This window comes from Panthera pardus, unplaced genomic scaffold, assembly GCF_024362965.1.
Source record: "Panthera pardus isolate Hobbes unplaced genomic scaffold, ASM2436296v1 HiC_scaffold_8, whole genome shotgun sequence".
Classification (NCBI taxonomy): domain Eukaryota; kingdom Metazoa; phylum Chordata; class Mammalia; order Carnivora; family Felidae; genus Panthera; species Panthera pardus.
Genome location: NW_026527013.1, coordinates 64,671,006 through 64,687,438, shown reverse-complemented (window position 1 = coordinate 64,687,438; position 16,433 = coordinate 64,671,006). Strand labels below are relative to the sequence as shown.

The following is a 16,433-nucleotide window of genomic DNA, read 5'->3' as shown; positions in this document are numbered from 1 at the left end:
CATTGGTGAACATTCTGGAATGTTCTGACCTGACAGATCACACGGTCAGATGAGATGCGAAAAAGACCATGCGGGCTTCCTGTCATGGAGTGCGTGTTTGGGTCCCCCCAAAATTAACGTTGGAGCCTTAACCCCCCAGTGGGATGGGAGCTGAGGTCAGGAGGGTGGGGCCCCAAGGTTTGATTCCTGTCCTTCAAATACAAGGAAGAGCCTGGTGATCGCGGTCAGCTTTCTCCCCATCGTATGAGGACCTGGGGAGAAGGTGGCCATCTTGAGCCTCAACAGAACCAGACCTTGCTGGCACCATGATGTCAGACTCCCAGCCTCCAGAACTGTGAGAAGTAAATGTCTGTAAACTTCTGCAGTGGGGGCAGACATGTGCCCACAGTGGGCCAGCCCCTGGCCCCCAGACCCTGGCCCGCTGCACACAGAGCAGGGCAGGGAGAGAGGAGAGCCCGTGATCACAGGCAGCCAGACCGGGACCCCCATGCTGGGATACTGGGTCTGCACAGAGCCCCTCTCCTCTGACCCTGGGAGCAGGGTGCCATTGAGACTTGGGGGGGTTGGTTTACATTAATAGATGCTCTGCTCATTCAGATTCCTAAACTAAGCCCTGAATGGAAAGGACACATTGCCAACTGGGCACTGCCAGCCTGGGGCCAGCCTGGGGCCAGACTGGGGCGGTAAGGGCCCCGGGGAAAGATGTTGTTAAAGCCAAACTTCACTGTTTTAAAAATGGGAAAATCTACAGCCTCTTGTGTTAGAATAAAGAGTGAAACATAAGTTATCCCTGGAGAGAAAGAAACAGGGCTTGTTCCTCATTTTATACCTAAATGACTAAAATGAAAAATCTCTCAAAGATGGGGCGCCTGTGGGGGACTCAGCCGGTTGAACGTCTGACTCTTGATTTCAGCTCAGGTCATGATCTCACAGTTTGTGAGTTCAAGCCCTGCGTGGGGCTCCATGCTGACAGCATGGAGCCTGCTTGGGATTCTCTCTCTCTCTCTCTCTCTCTCTCTCTCTCTCTCTCTCTCTTCCCCTCTCCAGCTTGTGCTTTCTCTCTCTAAATAAATCAACATTGAAAAAAAAAAAAAAAAGCCTTCCAAGGAGTAGGCTTTTAAAAGGTGGGTATGAGGGCGGGATGTGGGATTGGTTCTCTCTGAAGGATCACAAATTCAAAATTTTTTCAGGGGCCCGTCGCGTAAGAAAACAAGGTGGTGAACCAGGTGCATGATAGCGAGTGGTGGGGACTGGGGCACGCTAGGAAACTTAACACGCTGAAACCCATAGGCACATCTCATCCTAACAACACACACACACACACACACACACACACCCCAGAAGAAAACAGAACCATGCCGCTCCGTGTTGGCATTCTTCCTTCGAGACGGCAAGAATAAGGCTTGTCCTCGGCAGGGAGGAACAAAGACGACCCAAGAAGCACGTCTGTCTCCTCTGCCCAGAGCTGGCCAGGCTCCAGGAGCAGGGCCCACACTTCCCAGCTATCAGGTGGCCACGCAGACACCCGTCTGGACGACATGTGAGGTCAGGGTCTGACTGTCCTGAAGCTCCGTTCCGTGCACAGCAGTTGCTGATTCCCGGGAAGGTGCTGGACCGCGGCCCAAGCCCAGGGCTCATGCCATTGGCCCCGCGCTCCTTTCCAAAGCTGAGCCTCTTCCAGAGCGTCCTGGAATTACAACAGGACACTGCCAGCCTGTTCTTCTCCAGATAGGGAAGTCCCCGTCCGCGGTGGAGAAGACACGACAGGGCTCACTCACAAAGACATCCTCTTGGCTCTTAGGTCCCAGAGAGCCGACCCTGGCGGTCACCAGGTGCAAGATGAGCTTTCTTCCTTGGCTTCCTGGAGGGCATGGGGACCAGAGGGGATCTCCGCCCTCAGCCGGAGGTGACGTGAGCCGAGTTGATCCCTCAGGCTGCCTGCGTCCCCGGCTCTTCACAGGCCCAGGGGAAGCCAGTGGCCTTGTCTGATTTCTTTCTCTTCCAGTCTACCCACCCCTGAAATGTCTGCATGCGTGACATGGCTAAGCCACCAGCGGGTCAAAGAACACGTGCGCAGGGCATCCTGGCCACTGAGGACTCCCTGCCCCGTGGCTGTGGGGACAGAGATGCCCCCGTGACAACCTGTCCACTGGCCCAGGGCCGAGTGTCGCTCAGAATATAACCATCAATGATTCAAGAGTGGGACCAGGAGCCCAGCTATAGCTTCTGATACCTTCACGGGAATTAATAAGTAAGAGTCGTGGCTTGTTTGAAACTAAGTTTGTGTTTTCTCTGCCCTAAGCCTCCTACTGAGGGACCGCTTTCAAAAGTCACACGACATTCAAAAGTAAAATATGAGAGGTTGTTTTTAAAGCTGAACAAGGGAGATACATTTGTGTAGCATGTCAACCTTTGAGGAAAGCAAAAAGGCAAAACGGGAGGACCAATCATTCTGGTACACTTTGGTAGAGACATTACTATTTATTTCTGAGCTGCCTCACGGACAACAGGTACCGAGAGCCAAGAAGGAGGGGCATATCATCTTGAAGTGATCTGAAGTTTAAAAAAATATTTTTCCCAACGTTTTTATTTATTTTTAGAGACAGAGAGGCAGAGAAAGAGCGGGGGAGGCAGAGAGAGAGAGGAGACACAGAATCTGAAGCAGGCTCCAGGCTCCAAGCTGTCAGCACAAAGCCCGACGCCGGGCTCGAACTCACGAACCCGTAAGATCATGACCTGAGCTGAAGTCAGACGCTTAACCGACTGAGCCACCCAGGTGCCCCGAAACATCTGAATTTTATTACAGGAGGGGCAGGAATGATCACCCACAGGCAAAGGGAGCTTGGTGGCATCTGTGATCAGCAGTCCTGGAAAGCAGGAGGGCCTTTGCAACTGCTTACCTATGGCATGATTTGGCCTAAAGCTGAGCTAGCTGCCCCCCACCCCCTGCCCTGGTAATAACTTTTTTCCAAGAACATTTACCAGTTGTATCTGATGGCATTTCCTGTTTGTTTAAGGATAAAGTTGGAACTCAAAATCCGTATCTGTAGTCCAGGTGTTCAATTCTAGCCCTCTGGATGTTGGTTATCAGGGGCCATTCTCCACCCTGTAGGATTTTGGCAGCATGTCTGGCCTCCACTCATTGGATGTCAGTAGCATCCCATCCCACCCCAGTTTTGACCACCAAAAACGTCTGCACCCATTGAACAAGTCCCCACAGGGGCAACATGACCCTCAGCTGAGAACCACTGGTCTATGCTTCAGTGAGCAGTAACTTTTCTTCCATTCCTTCTTGACTCTGTGACTTGGCTTCCCAGGTCATGTTCTCCTTCCCGAGTTTCATCCTTTACACTGCATTTTGAAGTTGCTTTACTTATGGTTCATTTGGTGGCATGCTCTATTTTTGTTTAAAAATATCTTCATTCAGCCTCCTTCCTGAAGGATAGTTTTGCTGGATACGTAAATTGGATTAACTCTTCTTTTCTCTTTGTTCTTTAAACACATTCTTCTACTGTTTGGGGTCTTTCTACCAGTGATAAGAAGTCAGCTGTTGGCCTAGTTACTGTTATTTTGAAGGTAAAGTCTGTTTTCTCTGGATGCTCTTAAAATCTTTTGCCTTCAGTGCTCTGCAGTCTCACTATGATATGGCTACGGGTGAATGTATTTTTGTTTATCTTTCTTTTTTTAAATATTTTTTAATGTTTATTTATTTTTGAAAGAGAGACAGAATCGAGCAGGAGAGGGGGAGAGACAGAGGGAGACACAGAATCCAAAGCAGGCTCCAGGCTCTGAGCTGTCAGCACAGAGCCCGATGCTGGGCTGGAACCCAGGAACCTCGAGAACATGACCTGATCCGAAGTCAGACGCTTAACCAACTGAGCCACCCAGGTGTTCCTGTTTACCTTTCTTTAAATTCCTAGGGATTCATTAATTGGAAAATCAACTTCTTTCAACTAGAATGTCTGGCATTCCATCTCTTCATTTTTCCTGTATTTTCTACTGCCTCTTCCAGAATTCTGATCTGATCCACGTTAACTCTTCTCTGTCCTCCATGTAACAAAGCATCTCCTTCTTACGTTCCATCCATGTGTCCATATTTCACTCTGGGTGACTTCTCCAAATCTATCTGCTAGTTCGTTGAATTAGCTTATAACCTGTACCTGATGTAAAGCTGAACCCTCCCATTGATTATCAATTCAAACTATTATATACTGCTGTATACAAGTTCTACCTGATTCTTCTTCAAAACTGATCAGTATTGGGAATATACTTGTTTTGTCTATCTATGCATTTTATTTCAACATAGAGTTTTTGCATATTAAATAGTCTCATTTTTATTCCAACATCTGGGTCTCACTGGATTACTTTAGTCTCAGCAAACTCTTGCTTACGATGCCCCTTCTTGTGTGTAATTTTAATTTTGCTATCACATTCTTTGGAATGCTACTTGTGGGGATTCTTTGCGGCCCCGGGGGAGGGTGCATTCCTCCTGGGGACATTTGTTTCTATCAGACACCTGTCGTCATTGCCAGCCAGGGACGCCCCCCCCCCAACCCTGCCTTTCAGCACAAATACCCCACCTGGATTTTCTGGACCATCCAGGGAAGCAGCTTCATGCTCGTAAGACAGCACATGCACTAGATACAGAAAATGTTCAGAAAAAACCTGTCAGCTCAACTCAGCCGTGAGGCCCATCCAGGGGGGTCTGTCTGCAGTCCTCCTTTGCAGGACATGCTTTTTGGGGGAGCATGGCCTTATGAGATACACCCCGGTGTGATGTTCTCTCTCCCTGGGGCCATGGGTTTGTCAGGTACCCCAGCCTCGATCCCAGGCATCAGACGATGCTCTCAGATGGTCACCACTGCAAGGCTGACTTTCCTGTCTGGATTTTACCTCTAGGGATTAATTTTTCTCAATTTTTTTTTCCCATTTCAGCTGTGCTTTTAAGAAGATGAGTGGGTTTTTTTTTTTAATGTTTATTTATTTTTGACAGAGAGAGAGAGAGACAGAGAGACAGAGAGCACGAGTGGGGGAGGGGCAGAGAGAGAGGGAGACACAGAATCCGAAGCAGGTGCCAGGCTCCCAGCCATCAGCACAGAGCCAGACGTGGGGCTCGAACCCACAAACTGTGAGATCATGATCTGAGCAAAGTCGGGCGCTCAACCAACTGAGCCACGCAGGCACCCCAAGATGTGTTTTCTATGATATCTGGGATTTCACGAGTTTTTTTAAGTGCTGGGTTTTCGGGCTATTAGTTTTCTCTATTCCCGGGCAAAGGGTGGTCTCACCACGTTTAAAGCAAAATCCTTTCCACCATAACCAGAGATCATGGCACAGAGCCACACGGCTTCTTAATTTTCCATCCCTATGCTTCTCCATGGGCCTCGGGCTTCTGAGAGAACTCACAGGGCCATGGGCAGATGCCTGACATCATCCTTTTCTGCAGATTCGAAAGGCACTCCGTGTCCTGGCCGCACCCCAGTGCCCGACAGAAATAGAATGAGAAGTGAAATCCAGCTGGCAGGATCTCAGGCTTGGAACAGAAACAGCAAAAAAAGGATTTCCAGCTATGTGGTCAGAAGCATACCACAAAGGATGGCTATAGGGTACACAGGCTAGGTGGAAAAGCATCATCTTCCACCCAAACTCACAATTGTGCTCTTTGAGACAAACTCTTCTCCTCTTCCCCCTAGAAACCTGTCCCAGGCATGCCCTGTCATTTAAAAACAAACCTTCGACAAGAGTCTAGATGGGCAGCTTCCAGCTGGGTGCCTTGCAGAGCCCCACGATGCTTCTCACAGCACATCACACACCTTGTGGTCACTGCCTGCGACGTTGGGGTCACTGCCCGTTTACTGGGGGCACTCCAAGGTTTGGCGTTATGTCTCCAGGATCGTGTCCAAAGCCTGGCAAGTATTTACCCCCCAAAATATATTTAAAAATGTTTTCTTTTGAGGTTTGTTTTTGAAAGAGAGACAGACTGTGAGTGGGGGAGGGGCAGAGAGAGAGAGGGAGACACAGAATCCGAAACAGCCTCCAGGCTCTGAGCTGTCGGCACAGAGTCTGACATGGGGCTCGAACTCACGAAGTGTGAGATCGTGGCCTGAGCCGAAGTGGGACGCTTGACCGACTGACCACCCAGGCACCCGCAAAAAAATATTTTTGAATTAAAAAATGCAAGAAGAAATTCTTGTTGGGATTGATCAGATTTGGAGATACCTTCCACCAAAGGAAATATTTATGGGAAAACCCCAGAGAGGCCCTCCCTAATGCTGAACCTCCACAGTCAGTCTTCCCAGGGACTAAAAACCCTCCAGGGGGGTAGTCACCTCCCACAAGAGGCACGCTCACCAGGGAAGCCCCCAGAAACCACATTCACCTGGCTGCAGGCTTATTCTCTCTCTCTCTCTCTCTTTTTTTTTTCAGTTTGTTCAGAGCTTTGTAGGTTCAAATTGCCTTCACGTATATCTCATTTACTTCTCATAAACTGAGAGATAAGCAGGATACTCTTTACTTTGGACCACTGGAAAATAGGAGGCTCTGAGAATTGTTCAGGGGTACGAGAATGAAACAGAACAAGGGCTCACACAGACATCTTTAGAGGGTTAAGTGCTCTGTCCTAGAGGACGCTGAGACCCTCCACTTGCACTGAAGGAGGCGGACACTCAAGATGTCCTACTCGGAAGGACACAGATACTTATTTTGTTCTAGATGGCCTGAGTCAAACCCACAAAAATAACCCCTTGGCCAAGTTGGTCCAGCACTGGACACAAATGTGGGGCAGGTGTCCCAAACCTGTTCGAGCTTTCCCTTCTCCACGTACCTGGGATTCTCGTGGTCACACACAAGATGCCACTTCATGACCATATGGTCACGGGCATAAGATGGCATAGTTGGAAGGGCAACAGTCTAGGACTCAGATCCTGGTTCCATCATTTACTAGCTCCATAACTTGGATCAAGTCACTTAACCATGTTGAATTTTGAAGGTCAACACCTGGCCACACCGGAAAGTTTCAGAGAAAGCATATGGACTTCCCCCTTTAAAACAATTGTTACTCTTAGTGATCCTGAGTGGCTCAGTCAGCTGAGCGTCTGACTTTGGCTCGGGTCATGATCTCGCAGTTCATGAGTTTAAGCCCCACCTCAGGCTCTGTGCTGACAGCTCAGTGCCTGGAGCCTGCTTTGGATTCTGTGTCTCCCTCTCTCTCTCTCTGCCCCTCCCCTGCTAGTGCTCTGTCTCCCTCTCTCTCAAAAATAAATAAGCATTAAAAAATTTTTAAAACAAACTGCTACTGTTTAAATGGCTTTGGGCAAGAAAGGCAGAAACTGACAGGTCCAGAATTGAGAAAATCTTACTCAGAACCCAACCAAACTCAGGCTTAGCAACAACACAAGCATCCGGCCGACTAGAGAACATTAGCTTTACGCAGCTTGATTCACTGTACTTTGCAAAGGTAAATAATAATAGTATTGTTTTATGTTAAGTAACATCAACCTGAAGAACGGAAATAAATACCATGCAACTGAAAAATATGATGAATGTGTCTCTCTCCTGGCACCTTTTCATAATTGCAATAGAGATCTACTTGGAGCTTTTGATTCCAGATTTCATGGAGGAAGTTTTTTCATTACTAAACTTCTGGAAAGGAGATTCTGCAGCAGGGTTAATCATGGGTCAGACACTGACGCCCTGGGAGAGCCTGGGCTCCCCGGCGGCCCCACATCCCCGTGCCTGCGGATCTCTGTCCAGCTGCCTCCGGTTCAACAGGCCTCTCGCTCTGAAAAACAGGCGAGCAAGCAGTACTTATTAATAATGCAGCGTCTCTTTTTCTTCAAAGACTTCCACAATTGCTAATCAGAGTTCCTGATCACTACGAGAGCCACCGCGGACAGGCGGAACTGGCATCACACGACCCAGAAGCCAAGACGCGAGCAGTGTTCGTGTTCCTGGAGGGCCTTATCCACAGGCGGGGGTTGTATAAATTGCTTAGATGCTACAAAGCACTGGGACAAGCTTGCAGACCCCGCTTCTAACCTCACGGTCCCCCAGGGCATCAGGAGACCCCGTGAGGGGAACAACTTAATTTTGTGGCTTAAACTGCAATTGTTTTCTGTTGGTAAACTCCAAATCTGACCTGCTGCCTGCCTTCCTGCCTGGTAGTCATCGGGGCAGATCTGAAACTGCTCCAGGGAGCCCCCACCGGAGAGCCACTCATTAGTTGTGTCTGGCTCACAAATCTACCGCCATAAGCAGTACAGTAGGTCCTAACAGCGCTCGGAATGGAATAGGCACAGAACGACAGTGGTTTAGGTGGGCTGCCTGCCTGGCTATGCTTCTCGGGCAGTGAGTTTATCACCAATCACCCCTGCACCTTCTTTGTAAATTCTTTCTTCAATCGTACTTGCCAGGGAGGCTTCCCCTGGCCACAGTCCTTGTATCTCCTTGGGCTCGTCCATGTGAGGTCAACTCTGGCCTCCGACACCTGTTATGGCTATGTTACAGCCTGGACTGTGCCCTCCCTCCCAAATTCTCAGGTTCAGGTGCCAACCCCCGGTACCTCCAACTGTGACCGTATTTCAAGACAAGATCTTTACAGAGGCAATTACGTTAAAATGAGGTCATCCAGGTGGGCCCCAATCTAATATGACCTGTGTGAGGAGACTGGACGCAGACGCACACAGAGCGTGAACTTGGTGAGGACACAGGGAGAAGACGGCCGTCTACAACGCCAAGGAGAGAGGCCTCCGAAGAAACCAACCCTGCCCCCACCTTGATCTCGGACGCCCAGCCTCCAGAACCGTGAAACAATAAATCTCTATGGTTTAAGCTGCCTGGTCTGTGGTCCTTTATGACGGCAATGCCAGCAAATGAGCATGTCCCCAGGAAGCAGAGAACACGTGAAAATGCCATTCATTTTAAAATAAAAAAAAAAAAAAATACAAACCAGCAGACCAGGCTTCCTTCTCCAAAGTTGGATACCTGCTCGTGTAAGTTGAAGAACAGACCACTTGGTGGAATTTGAGACGCAGTGGAGAAAACTCCACCAGCAACTACATTTTTACGTGGCTACACAAATTAAGTTGCAAACACCCCTAGAGACATGAGGATGTTACTCTAGTCATTATCAGCGTAAGGGGATTTCGTGGGCGTGGCGAGTGAGGTCTTCCACTGACATCTGGCCGAGATTATCAGCCAAGCTGCGAAGAAGAGGGATTGTGATGGCGTCTGTAGGGAGCAGGGAGAGGAGGGAAAAGACGAAACTGTGAAAATTGGGCAAAGAGCCACATGCCCAAGAAAGAGCAGCCCAGGAAGACGGAGGGAAGCCGCCTCGCAGGGGCCAGATGCACAGCATCACAGGCACCAGGCAGGATCTGTTTCCCAGACAGACGCCCAGAGTGAGCCCCCAGCCTCCATCACTACCTCCCTCTCTCTGGGGAAGCACAGAACTGACGCCTCAGACACCTGTGTGCCTCCCGGGGAAGGAGGCCCAGCACTGGCTTCCCTTTCCCCTCCTTCCTTGCTGCGGTGACCAGCATTCCAAGCAAGACACACACGGACCACAACCCCTGTTTCCTTAACCTTTTCTTCGGAGAAGAGCAAAGCGCTTCAGACAGAACGTGCTCTCCTTTTTCACTGCCCGCACACGGTGCTGTGCAAACTACAGACCACACTAGCGGAGCTCTCGCTGAAAGCCCAGAACCTCCAGAGCAGAGAGGTGGACAGTGGTCGTGCCCAGGCACTCGGCACCGCAGCTGGGCGTAACTGCAACCCCCCTAGTCACAGAAACGAGCATGACATACACATCGTGCAGAATGAAATCATTAGGGGGTTGTGCGTGTTAGGGGAGCAAGCGCGACACCGAACGCGTAGAAGCTTTGCGACATTCATGCACGTGTCCATCCTGGCAGCCGCTGATGACTGGATGAAAGTTGAGAATGAAGTACCACTTGGAGACGAGAGATGTACTTAACACTCAAAAGAGAGGTTCATGGGTACCTTAATTCTTCCCAAGAGTATCATCTCTCCAATCTCCCGTTTGTTGCCAACATCCCCCATCTCCAGAGCCTGCAACACGTTCTGCTTCCTGACCAACGATTTTTGAATCACATAAGAGTCCCCCCCCACCCCCACCCCTTCCCTGGCTCGCAAAGGCAGCTCCGTGGCACCCAGCACTTAGCGATGAATTACTACAACACAAGTTTGAATTCTTCTGTCTGTCATCTCAGGCAAATGACTGGCCACCTTGTGGCGTGTCTGGGATTTTTAGATCAAAATGCAGCTGACTTCGTGAGACTCTTTTAGGAAATGACTATAAAACAAGATACAATGGAACCAACAAATGCAAACGATAAAAACTAACGACTTGCCTTTGTTCTTATAACCCTGAGAGATTTTTCTCATGAGCCTAAAACTCAAGAGAATTATTTTGTTGGGCTCATGCCTACAGCCCCGGCCCAGGCCAACATGGAAGGTACCCCTGGGTAGGGAAGATACCTCTTCCCAGGGTAGATACCTACCTCTGGGTAAGGAAGGTACCTCTGGGTAGGCACCTGGGAAGGTACCTGGGTTTTGCCAGGACCTTTGCTTCAGCACCAACGCACCTGGGGAGACGTGTGCCCGGCTTCCCACTAGCAAGGGAGCCTTGTGAGGGCAGGGCGCCTACCTAACTCCTGGTGTATGGTCAGGGTCTGGTTCATAGGAGTTTCTCGACAAAGTTGTCTTTGTTTCTTCGAAGGGCTGGAGTGAACAACTGTGCTAAACAGGCTGGCCTGGGGATGCATCCTGGGCATGAGGCCGGCCGTTAGAGCTCCAACCAGCCTTAGCTAACAGATGAGGAAAACAACCCCAGAGGAAAGATGCGATTTGTCCTTGTCGTGCTGGTTAGTGGCAAGGCCAGGATGGACACCTGTGTTTCCCGACTCTAAATCCCAGCACTCCTTCCACACTTGCTACCTTATCTACAGATCAGTCCTTCCTGGCTTTCTATTTCTACCACACCAGGGATTGATTCTTCAAATTCCTTAGGGGCCATCACATCCTGGGCATATCCTGAATGTGTGGATCTCCGAGGCTGGGCTCCGGGGGCCTCCAGCAGGATTCCTTTCCCCCTGCCTTCCCTCCCTGCTCAGTGCTGGGGGTTGCAGGCCCCAGGACGCCCCCTGTCACCCAGAAAACCCTCTCTCTGCCCAGTCAACAGGCCACGTGTCCAGACAGGCCTCCCTTGGGGGGTCTGGATGAAGATCTGTGCAGTTCTGCCCAGGCCACAGAGCGGGGGAGAGGCAGGGCTGTTAGAGTTCCCCGAGGGACCAGCACGTGCAAGGGGCCAGCATCTCCATCCAAACCTGTGCCCCAGCGGGGCTGGGCTTCTGTTTCACATAGCAGCATGTAAGGGGAAAAGCAGACAATGTGCATTAGCACAGCTCGGCCTGACTCATGAGTCTGCTTCTTAACGGCAACCTTGTCTTCACCCTGTTATTTAAATATTCTGTGCCTCAGTTTCCTCTTCCCCATCAACCGGAGATCACAGGTAAGCATCTGTTTCACAGTATGTTATGAGGTTTAACCAAGTTAACACACGGGAAAAGCGCGGCCTGCAGCCTGACGCACAGTAGGTGCTCAGGAGATGGCCAGCGCTGTAAACACTGTTACTAGTATGCCCCTAAAATAATAATAATAATGATGATAATAATAATAATAATAATAACCCTAAACCACACTTTCTGGTTTTTGCCATCCACTGTTTTGGCATCCAATGATCAAGCATTTTCTTTTCCTTTTGAGGACATTTGCGTGATACTCCAACCCATAATCTGGGGAGATGGCTTATTTATAGGAATGGTCTCCCTTAATTAGCTATTAGCAGAAGACTATACCCCAAATGGCACGCCGAATTACCCCGTGTTTGGAAACAGGTTGAGCATTTCAGCGGCCACGCTTTTTAAATTAGAAGCAGTGGATTACCAGGGACAGCACAGCCAGTAAGTGCTGGGGGTTGGGGGGCGGCCGTCCCCTCAATGCCGTGGGCCTCACCCTCTCCAAACCCTTTCACGGCGAAGACCAGAGAAATTAACGTGGATCGGCCACTTTGCCTTAAAGATTACCTCCGCTCTGAAAAGACAGATCGTGTTGAGGGGACGCGAGCACAGCGCTGTCCGCCTCTGGGAACCAGAACGCGCCTCTTCTTCAAAGTGGGGGCGCCTAGCGCGCGGGGAGGTTTCACCCCGCGGCGGGAGGTGCAAAGTGGCCCCGGCGGGCGCTCGCCTCTTACCACGAACTCCTCCAGAGTCTGGTAGGTCTTGCCCCGGAACTCGCAGTAGTTCTTCCTCTCCTTGCACTGCGGACAGCACTGGCTCGTGTCGACGTGGATGCAGCGCGGGTGCAGCCGCGGGCACTCGGGCTGCGCGCACAGCGGCCCCTCCTCGGTGCACAGGCACGGGCAGGCCGAGGGGCCCGGCGCGAACTTCTCCCCGATGGCGTACACGAAGCCGCTCTCGTCCACGCAGCCCTTTCCGCGGTAGTCCGGGTACGCGTACTCCTCCGGCGGTTCTGGCGTGGGCGCCAGGTCCGGGCCGGCCGCGTCCTGGGCGGCGGCGGCGGCAGCGGCGGCGGCGGCGGCGGCCGGGGGCTCCCCCTGCGGGGTGTCCCCGCGGGCCCGGCCCTGCAGGTCCCCGGCCTTGGCGCCCCCGCCCTGGGCGGCCCAGGCCTGCTTCTGCTTGCTCCACGCCTCCCGGCCGGCGAGCCCGCGGCCGCCCTTGCTCTTCCAGTCCCGGCCGCCGCCGCCCTCGTCCCTCGCGGGGCGCCCGAGCTCGCTCACCCGCCCCGGGCCGTCCCGAGACGCGTGCTCGCGCTTCTCCTGGCCCGGCTGCTCCGGCGCCTGGGCCAGCTTCTCCAGCGGGATGCTCGGACTGCACAGAGCCACCATCAGGCAGCAGGTGACCAGGAGGGAACTGGACAGCGCGCCAACTGCCATCGCAGTGGAGCTGGGCATCCCCTACCACGTCCCGGCGGGCGGGCGGGCGGGGAGCGCGGCCGAGGGGCGAGTCGCATTCACAGCCCGGGGGCGCGCCGCCGCCAGCCGGGAGCCGCCGTCCCTGCGGAGAGAACAGCAGCACAGCTGAGCCCCGCGGCCCGCGCGCGCCCGGCCCCCACCCGGCCCCGCGCCGCCCGGCCCCGGCAGCGCTCTAGAGGAACGAGCCGTGCGGCGCGGGCGGGGGCAGCATGCCCAGCGTCGGAGCCCCGCCGGCCCCCCAGACCTCACAGATGGGGCACGCGGACGTGGCGGCGGGGTCCCCGAGAGATGCCGGCCGGCGGCGTTTCTCCCGCGGCCGCGGCTAGCGGTGGGGACGGCCCTGGGCGGGTGGCGGAGCCGCGGCTGCCGGAATGCAGCGAGCCGGTCCCGCGCCCCCCTGCGAAACTCGGATGGAGCCACATAATCCGGGAGCCCGGGGTGTGCCCCCTGGGGTGCCAGCCACGCGGTCTCAAAGGTTACTCAATGGAGAATTCCGCAGTGGAGTTGGGCACGGGAGACCGTGCGGGAGGATGTGGGGGGACCCCCCTGGCTCTCCTTAGGGCCTTTGGGGAACGGGGAGGGAGGGGGTTAACAGAGCTCCCAGGACCCCGTGATTCATTTCCCAACAACTTTTTAAATGCCTGCTGGACAGGGAGCAGAAGCCACATCCCCGCCCTCCTCCCCTGGCCCAGAAGCTCGGGAGGATGTCCCTGACCGCCCCCGGCGGCGGGGTCGGGGGTCCCGGAGGCTTCGGCTCCCCCACGGGTCCCCCCGCGCCCTGCCAGCCGCTCAGCAACTCGGAGCGTTGGCGAGAGATCCCCGAGCGGGCCGCAGCGCTGGGTTCGTGATCGCTTTCACCCAGGGCGGGGGGGAGGGGGGGTGGGAGGTCGTAGCGGTGGAGCCCGAAGTGCCCAGGCAGCACCAAGCAGTGCGTTGGGGGAGCTGGGGGTGCAGGGCGGGAGCGAGTCCCTTTCACTCTCCCCATCTCCCAAAGCCTCTCTGGATCCCAAAGTTTCTGCCGCCCAAAGGGGCCACGAGAACCCTAGACGCGCCGCAGGGTGCGGGCAACCCAGCCTCTCCCCACCTCGCCGTCCATCCTCCACCCCTCCACCCGGCGCGCTCCAGGGGGTCTTTACCCCGCCCCCTCCCACCGCCCAAACCCCCCTCCAGGAGACCTAGAACGACTGTGCCCTGTGCTCACTCCCAGCCCCGGCTCGATGGACCGCAGCCCAGGGCGAGCCACCAGATTACAAACTTGGGGTCGGGGGTTCGGGAGGATGGGGTCCTCCCGAGCAGCCAGAGGGTGGAGCGGTGCCCCGGGCGCGTCCCGGAGCTCTGGGCGCCGACACCCCACATGCACCCTCGGGCCCCGGGGGCGGGCGCGCAGCCTACATACATGAGCGCAGGGCGCGGGCCGGACGCCGGGCTCGCGGCGGGCTCCGGGTCGGCAGCGGCGGGCGCGGTCCCCGGGCGCCGGCGCCCATCCTCCTGCCGGCGGGGGAGCCGCGCGGGGCGCAGCGCGGTGAGGGCAGCCCCACCTGCGCGCTCCGCCCGGCGCGTGCACCCGGCTAGGGCGGCTCCGCGGGCTTGCCCGGCGCGCTGCCCAACTCGCGTCCGCGCCCGCGCCGCCCTCCGCCGCTCCGCCCCGGGTCTCGTCCCCGCGGCTCCGCCGCCGAGCGCGCCCTGGGGCCGCCGGGCTCGGCCTCGCCTTCTCCAGCCGCGGGGCGCGGGGAGGTCGCCGCGCCAGGTGACCGGAGGCCGGGCCGCCGCGGCGCGTCGGAGGGAGCCAGGAGAAGCCCGGAGCGCGGCGGGCGGGCGGCCGGGCGGCCGGGCGAGTGGCACCGGGCCGGCCAGGGAGCCCGCGCGCCCGCCTCCCGCCGCCTCCCGCCCCGCGCGCTCCCCGCTCCCTCCGCGGCGGCCCCCGCTTTCTCGCCAGGCGTCGCTGCGGCGGCCTGGCGCCGCGGGGAGTCAGGGACCTCCCGCCCCCTCGCTCCCGCGCCCGGCAGCGCGACCCACCTGTCAGTCCCTCGCGCGGCCGCCTGCCCACCCCGGCTGCCATTCTCCTGCCTCGTCACTCACTCTCCACTGCGCCTTTCATCCGCGCCTTTTTCTTTCCTTGATTCTTTTCTTCAATTTCTTCCTTCCTAATTACCCCCCCCCCCCCCGCCCCGGCCTTCCTGCCTGTGGACAGCTTGGTTTGGCCCCTGTTGAAAACCCCCCAAACTCTTCGATTTGGAATTCGAAGGCCGCGTTAGCTTAGCCGACTGTCGCGAGTTATTTTCCTCTTTGCATGCGGAGACACAGAGGTGTATAGACGGGTGAGAGTAAGAAACGCATAAAAATCCGGACAGCGTCCCTTCTGAATCTCTGCCAACCTCTCTCCCGCCCCTCAGTGTGCCTTTCCCTGCTCGCTCTCTGTCCGCCACAAGTAGAAACGTCTCGGGTTAATTTTGTAAGGATGCTCAACTGCTAAGCAGAGAGCCCCGTGCGGTGCAGACTTGGACTTGCTCTTTGATCCTGGGCACCGGATAGTAATGTTACTTTTCCTGGATAAAGGGGGAAAAAAGGTACCTGTTCAAATTAACTCCAAAAATGGAATTTTTGTAAGGCTGTGCATTCCCCGGGCTACATCACCAGAGAATCCCTGAGAACACTCCTATGCAGAACACCCCTCTTCCCCGCCAAGGTCAGGCTCTGAGGGGTGGGAGAGGGGAGGAGGACACTGAGACAAATTCCTGTTCTCTCACACCAGATGAACATGGAGTGCCACAAAAGACAGGGGGCCACAGGAAGCCTGGGCTTCCCCTTAACCACAAAACCTGTGCTTCCCCTTAACCACAAAAACAAAAACAAAACTAAACTAAACTAACAACCAAAAAAAAAAAAAAAAAAAAGAAAAAAGAAAAGAAAAGAAAACCCAACAACCCAAACCAAAAAAACACAAAAAACAAAACAAAAAATAAATAAAAATTAAAAACCACTTTCAAAATGATTTGAGCCTTTCTGCCTTAGAGTCCCTAACGTCCCTTCTTCCTGTCACCTCACCTGGAGAGGCAGGTCACATTGTCCCAGGCTAATTCTTCTGCAGTCTTTTAACTATCACATTTGTTTTGCCAACTGCTGTCATGTGGTTGCACTGGGGGTGGTCCCAGGTACAGGTGACTAATAACAAAACCCTACAAGTATGTGCCCAAGCTTCTACTTCTAGCTGAAAAATTGGTTGGGGGTCCGATTGAGGGAATCATGATGTCTCTATATCGATCCCGCCTCAATCAGTGTTCTCCTGGAATCAGAAAGCCTTTGTCCCAGCCTCCTGGGCACAGTGGAGAGCCACAATTATGAGACAGTGAGGCTCACAGGAAGAAGCCTGACAAAATTAGGAGCTAATTGTGCGACCCAGCATCCAAACCACTTTCTGTCA

General features: G+C 54.3%; 1 protein-coding gene across 2 annotated transcripts in view; it reads right to left on the bottom strand.

The window, feature by feature from the left end:
- Window positions 1-15,138, bottom strand: part of VWC2 (von Willebrand factor C domain containing 2) — a 124,578-nt gene extending 109,440 nt beyond the window's left edge. For both annotated transcript variants that reach the window (XR_008420198.1, XM_019451004.2), the window contains exons 1-2: window positions 15,029-15,138; window positions 12,272-13,094 (exon numbers count right to left, since the gene is read on the bottom strand). Coding sequence is in view for 1 of the 2 variants with exons in the window: in XM_019451004.2 (XP_019306549.1) it covers window positions 12,272-12,991 (720 nt within the window). In the remaining variant the exon portion in view is untranslated. The remainder of the gene's footprint in view (window positions 1-12,271; window positions 13,095-15,028) is intronic.
- Between the last annotated feature and the right edge of the window lie 1,295 nt (window positions 15,139-16,433).